The following is a 7,166-nucleotide window of genomic DNA, read 5'->3' as shown; positions in this document are numbered from 1 at the left end:
AATTCATATCCATAGTAATTACAGGTGGTGAGATTACATTTAGCACTAGATTGATATGAATGTCTGGAAGGGTGTGATACCGACAGTTGATCTGGAGGGGCCCAAAGATTATTTTGTCACAGAGCTGTTCCTAGACAGAAGAACACACAGTAGAGCTGTTCAGGAAAGAAGATCGCCTGCTTCAGACCACTTGCCCCAAATGAAACTTCCCAAATGCCACGGCTATACAATTTGCAGTACCAAAAGCTCTGAAGGGCAGAGATTTGTTATGCGTCAGTATCTTGCTAGAAACCTTTTGAGCCAAAATCGGTGCCCTGAGCGTGGACCGAATCCAATCAAAGCTGCTGAGGCATTCCGCCAGCGAGGAGTTTCTTCGGCAAAGCAAACGATACGATGTTGGGGGGGAGGGATGCACACGCTGTATGTGCATAAACACTCATGTAATCAAACCTCAGTTTTGGTTTAAGCCGCTGCCGTGCACAAGATTAAATCTTGGCACGTTTAGGCTTACAGAGCATTTCAAAGAAGCCCTCCGCTGGAAAGACATCGGCGGTCCCAAGCCGAGTGGGGATGCAAATCCATCCCAGGTCCCAGATCTCGACTCCCAGCGCACGCCTAACTCCTGGCCGCAGGGAGGACTTGGGAACCAGCTTCCCTCCGCCTTACCGCGGCAAACAACGCCCCAAAACACACCCGCGCAGTCGGCCGGTCAGACAAGGGGCGCCTGCCGCGTCACGAGCCTTCCCAGGTGGGGTCTCGGTTCGCCACGTGCGGCTTTGCAGGCGCGGGAGGAAAAAAAGCAAGGACAGCGCGACAGCATCGACGGCTCGTCGAAGGACCAGGTCGTGCGAGCGCCGGGGCAGGCCTGAGCCGCCTCCGCTGCTCTTCCTCCCCTCTCCGGCTGACGGGATCCGAGCGCGACGGGGAGGAGCCATCGCCCGCTTTCCCTCTGACGAAGCCGCGCTTGCCGGCAGCAAGGGAAGGGAAGAGTCGGAGGGGCTTGCGCGGGGAGTCGCTGTGCATGGGCGCGGAGGACGGCGGGACAGCGCCGGGGAAGATGGGCTCCCAGGACGTGCTCCGGGATACCGCCCGGCTGGCCTCCTCCAGCGCCCTCTTGCAGGTACCCGCCAGAAGGCGGGAAGGCGGGGATGGAGGCCGGAGGGCACGCGGCAGCCGCCTTTCGCTTCCTTTCCGCCTCTCCTCCTGACTGCCGGCCTGTCCTTTCTCGAGGTGGCTTATTTCTGGGAGAGATGGTGGACCTCAGGCTCCCGCTTAAGTGGAGAAGAGCCTAACGTGTCCTGGGCGCCGCAGACGCGGCAATAAGCAGCCGGCGGAGCCGGGAGGCAAAGTGACTTCAGTAGGCAAAAATCGGTGGAGATGTGCGGTGCTTCAGAAACTAATTAGTTGATCATGGCATGCGTTATGGAAGGCCACAAGTCTCTCCCTCAAGTTCTGGGGTGGTCTGTGGCCCACGAATCGTAAGAGTCCAAAGGCTGGAAAGGATTTTAGAGATGGCCTCCTGCAGCCTCCTTCCGGCTGCAGGAATCCATTGCTCCAGCATCCCAGACAGATGGCTGTCCATTCCTCTGTTAAACATGGCCAGCAAAGGAGAGTCCACCACCTCATAGGGCAGTCTGTTCCGTTGCTGAACAGCTCTTTAAGAATTTTTCTCGATGTTCAGCTGAAATCTACTTTGCAATTTAAACCCAGTGTTTCTTGTCTTGTGTCCTGGAACAACTCTGAATAGTTCTGCCCTGTCTTCTACAGGGCAGCCCTTCAGTTACTATCATGCTATCCCAGAGTCTTCTCCAGGATAAACATATCCAGCACTTCCAGCTGTTCCAGAGCCCTTAACATCATAGTCACTCTCCACACTCCAGTTTTCAGTATCCTTCCTAAAATGCATCCTGGCTCATGCTCTGCCTGAGATCCATCAAGACACCAACTCCTTTTTGTCTGTGCTGCTGGCCTGTATGTTCTCTCCTGCACACACTAAAGTCATGCCTTTGATTTTTTTTTCTTTATTTCTGTTCAGCTGTTCTGCATTTGTTTTTCTGTTGAAATTCATCTTGCTGGTTTCTGCCTGTTGTCCCAGCTTGTCATCATTCTCCTGAATCTTGATACTGTCCTCTGGTGCTTGGTTTTCCCTCATCTCTGTATTATCTGCAGGTTTGATAATCATATTACTTGATCTGCGATCCAAATCACTTGTTAATACATTGGACAGGACAGGGCCTAGAACAGAGCCCTTTGGTATGTCACTTTCCTCCAGTGTGACATGGAACCATTGACATTCACTTGCTGGATATTCAACTACTGTTGGATATTATCCAGTTAGCTCTGTTTCTATCTAATGGTAGCATAGTTAAGCCCATATTTTGTCATCTGCTGTACTAGAATCTCATGGGAGTCTTTAGTGAATGCTTTACAGAAGTCAAGCTATCCTATTTCTATGACATTTCTTTGGTTAACTAAACTGGTAACTTCACCAAAAGAGGAGGTTAATTTGGCATGATTTATTTTTAAGAAACCCATGCTGGCTCCTGCTGAGGAATGCATTATTTTTAAATGCTCAAAAATTGACTGCTTCATAATCTGTTCCAGAGTTTTATTCAGTATTGACATCAAACTGATAGATGTATATTGTTACCTGGGTCCTTCTCCCCCCACTTTTTGAATATAGGAGCAACACCTTCTCTGGCACTATGCTCATCCTGCATGATTTTTCATTGATCACAGAAAGGGGCTCCAAAATGACATCAGCAAGCTCCCTCAAGGTTTTTGTAATTAATCTGCTCTTCGAAATTTAACCCATTCATAGTAGCCAGTTAGTACTTAGCCTTAACTTTACTTACCTTGGGTTGCTACTCTCTCCTTGGGTCAGTTGTTCTGCTTAGGTTCATCTGAACACAGCTACCTTTGGGGAGAAGGCCATATCAAAGTAGGGGTTGAGAAGCTCTGCCCATTCCCTGTCACTATTATCTAGTAGTGCACAATCTAGCGGTGGATCTTTCTGGTTGTTGTTGTTTTTTAATTCCTTTTACTAATGCTGTAAGCCAAACATTCTTTTGTAATTTAGCTTTTCTTACTTATTTTCCGCAGATATTAGCTACATGCTGTACACCTTCTTGGTGATTACACCATCTTACATTTCCTATACATGCCCCTTTAAACTGTTAGTTGAAAACTCCCTATGCTACCTTTCTGGTTTGTTAAGATGCCTCCCCCCCCATATGTATTTTCATTGGAATGATGTGCTTCCTGTATCTTAACTTGGAGAAATTTCCAACTTTCCTGCATTTACTTTGACTTAAGGATCTCTCCATGGATCCCTCCTAATATTTCTCTAAGCTTGTGGAAATTAGCTATCCTGAAATGTAATGTGCATGGCAAACTCGGTGCCAGTTTCTTTTCCTGTAGCATCTTGAACCCAACATGGCATAGTTGTTCCTCCCAAAGTTCCCATTGCTCTTAGGTCTTCAACACGTTCTCCCTATTGGGATCAAATCTAGAAGAGTCAGTCTCCTTGCCAAAAGAGTCAGGAAAGCAATGGGTGGTAGTGACAGGAGACTTCCTACTTAAAGGGACTGAAGCAGCAATCTGTTCACCAGAGAGCCTATCAAGAGTTGTGTGCTCCCTCTCTCTGTCACACATTTGATATATGACAGAAAGACTGACAAGATTTGGTGACAGGTAGTGCTTTCTGTTGTGTGGAGAGTGTACTATAGATCGCCAAACCTGGCAGGAGAGATAACGCCCCCCCAGGCCAGATTATAGAATTTTCAGGATGAACAGATATAAAAATAACTGGAAATTGTAACTACCTGCACATCTATTGGAAAACCAACCTGGGCAAGACTTCAGGGTTCCAAAAATTTCTCAGGTCTTGTCCTCTTCAGGGCAGTCTCTGAGGTTCACTGCAGCTGTTCCTCATCCAGGATCCAGAAACCTCATCAACAGTGAGAATAGATTCCTCATTGTGGAATTTATTCCAAACCTCCAGAACATAAGAGTTTTTCTTGTCAGTTCTTCTATTTGGCTTTGTTTATCTTCTGGGAGGCTTCTTGATGCTGTTGTCTCTCCATAAGCATTTCCTGTGCTCAGTTCAAAAATGCCACTCTTCCCTGATAAGTTGGAGGGGTGGACATTTCTGCCTCTAACTCCTTTGTTTTCTCTTCCAGGAGGGCAGTTACACTGCACTTGTAGCAAGTGTAGGTCTTGTTATCTTCAGGAAGGGAAATAAACATGCAGATGATGAGAACAATTTGCTCTGTCTCCCTATTTCTCTGAGAAACAGTAAAAACTTCCCCTGCTAAATTCCTGGCTTCCTTATATGTCCTCTGAAGTTGTTTCAGCTGGGTCAGTGGCAAACTATGTTCCAATCACACTTGGGGCAGTCAGCAGCACTCAAGGAACAGTAGCAATCTGTCAGTGGCCTCTCCTCCTCTTTTGTTCTTCCTTCCTCTTCCTCCTCTGCTTTCTTCTTCCTCTTTTCTCTCAGTTGAGTTCCTCTGCCAAGTTCCTGGTTGCTCTCCCTGGTTGCTCACTCAGTGAAAGTGTTCCATAATAGTATCTGTGTTTAATTTTTTAAAAGAAACATTTCCTGCTTCCAACTCTGGCATTAGCCAGCACCCACCATGATGCCCATTAGCCTTAAGAGAATTCCTTGGTGTGACAGGCTGTGTTCTAGTAGCTGTTTATAGAGCCAAGTACCTTCAAAACCAGGAGTACAAAACAAAGGGAAAGGTTGATCTGATAGTTAGAACAATACAAAATTGCTCCTTTGAACTCACATTCTTCTGCTCTGTCAGCTGCACCAAGTTAAGACCCTGGAGATTATGGTCTTTTGACTATCATGTACATTACTTAAGTTGTGAACTATACAATTAATGTTTATCTTCTCTCCTTATCTACTATATTTTTGTGAGTGAATCTATAAAGCACAGAAAGTGAATACCCCTCCCCAACATGTTCAGTTTTGTATTTTAATCTCAAATTATGTTATTATCACAACTAAGAAAAAATGGAATTTGCTTCTGTTGTCCTGATATTATTGCTTGAAAATACACATAGTTTTGTTATTTAAAAAGCACTTTATTTAAACATTTATGGACTACCAACTTCCAAAGTTTTGATGGTAGTTCTATCTCCAGTTATGATTTCTAGCACAGGTACAAACAGTGCAGAATGACCATGGTAATTTTGGCATCAGTTTTGTGGTTTTCTGCATATTTTTCATAAAGGAGATATATTGTACATAAGGGATCTGTGCATTGCTTTCCCAACATTTCCCAGAAATTCCCAGCATTTAATCAAAGAAAGTAATTCATAAAAACTACTTGTGGATTCAGTTATTTTAAGACAGTTGTGGCAAGTGGCAGAATACGTAAAGCCTAAGCCTAACAAAGAACAAATGCCTAAGAGAGAATAGCTTATCAGCATCATATTCTTTTAATGAATACTTACCATTGGATTTAAAGCTAATCCTGTCATCTCTTCTTATGCTCTTGTTTTCTCTATTTCTCAGATTAAATAGGTAATTTATTTCATCTTCAATTCCATGCAAAGAATCAGATGGTTCTCATTTCAGATAAATGGATACAATTCTTATGCTCTCATGTTACTATTTTATGCACAGTTGACAATGAGATAGGTAGCATATGGGGATCTGGAGATACATGCATTCAGAGGCTAGACATTTTCCCTGATGTTCTTCCTAGTGATTCATTTAATGTCAAAATTAATTTAGCTGTACAAGAGATGCACATAGGTAGTACATTATTAAGTTTACACACACACACACACAGTACAAATATTAGAAAAGAAACCAAGAAAATAAGGAAAAGTAGTAGATAAGTAAGAAAGAAAAGAAAAGAAAAGAAAAAAAGATTATAAAGAAGCAGCATCTGATCTTTTTGACATCAGTTATAAATGCATTTATATTTTACCCCCTCTAAGGTTACATCATAATTTCCTTCTTTCCATAAGCTACCCTTTCTCATGTTTAAACCCATAAATCAAAGTTCATTTTTCTCTTTTTTTCAGCAAAAAGTCCATAAGGGGTTTCCAGTCACTGATAAATGTGGTTGTTAATTTTTCTCTAATCAAATTAATTTTGCCATCTCTGCTACTTCTGTCACCACCAACCATTCCTCCATTGTGGATATTTCAGAGTCTTTCCATTTTTGTGCTTATAATAGTCTTGCAGCTACATTGTTGAGTTTCCATGTTCAGAATAAGTAAATCAAGAGAAAAGACACTTGTGTTTTCCTAAAACAACTGCTGCACTGCTGCCTGTATTCTGTAGTGCTAAACCAGGAAGCAAAGAACCTGTTATGCAGAAGAATTCTTTGAGTAGAGGCAGACTCAGGATTGAAAATATTATTTGTACTTTAAACAACTGATGATCATCCTGCAAAGGCTACAAGCATTGCCCTATGTATTAGGTTAAGCATTAGCTTCAAACGAAGGGCATAGTTTAGTAGCTGTATGGCAATTAATTAAGGACCGTTAGAGCCAAGCTATAATTACAATATCGTGTAATTATTTTCCATCTTCATATATAGAATCTTATGTAAAAATTGGCAATAATGCTGATGCCTTTTTTAAAAACTGTTTCATTCTGCTCAGGTTTTACCATTCCGTAGGATTCTTCTTTTCTGTGCCTGTAAGGTTTAATAATATTATTAGCTTGTATAATGTTTTTATTTTATAATGAATGCTAGTTATATTGCAAATCAAACTAATATAAATTCTAAATGTATTCCAAGTGTTTCATATGCCATGGCTGTGATTGGATCTAAAAGTGAGAGAACAGTAGTTTGGGCTTAATCTCTTATAAGGGCTTGCTCTCATGTATGTAATCAATGAAATAAAAATAAGTATCTATAGAATTATTACTGAGTTTGTGGCAAAAGTTTATAGGCAGCGTTTCTGGAGTATCCAACTTCAAGTATTCGAACAAGCAAAGTAATCCTACATATCTGTTGAGTGATGACACATTGAATTCAAGGGGATTACTATTATTTAGTGGAGATAAGATCATAGTGTTAAGATGAGAACTCCTGAACAAAAGGTAGGACATCAATCTAAATAAATAAATGTTTCTTGAAATCTGAATTCATTTACAGCCTGAAAGTTAATGTTTGATTAATTTCACATTTCTT

General features: G+C 42.3%; 1 protein-coding gene across 1 annotated transcript in view; it reads left to right on the top strand.

The window, feature by feature from the left end:
• Positions 1 to 687: 687 nt before the first annotated feature.
• Positions 688 to 7,166, top strand: part of RFT1 (RFT1 glycolipid translocator homolog) — a 45,135-nt gene continuing 38,656 nt past the window's right edge. Inside the window, exon 1 of the mRNA XM_007432757.4 lies at positions 688 to 1,120. Within this exon, the coding sequence (XP_007432819.1) occupies positions 1,022 to 1,120 (99 nt within the window). The 5' untranslated portion in view covers positions 688 to 1,021. The remainder of the gene's footprint in view (positions 1,121 to 7,166) is intronic.

This window comes from Python bivittatus, unplaced genomic scaffold (genome assembly GCF_059951505.1).
Source record: "Python bivittatus isolate LINGU-HERP-01145 unplaced genomic scaffold, Pbiv_v1 ctg000080_np1212, whole genome shotgun sequence".
Taxonomy (NCBI): domain Eukaryota; kingdom Metazoa; phylum Chordata; class Lepidosauria; order Squamata; family Pythonidae; genus Python; species Python bivittatus.
This window is presented reverse-complemented; position numbering and strand designations above follow the sequence as displayed.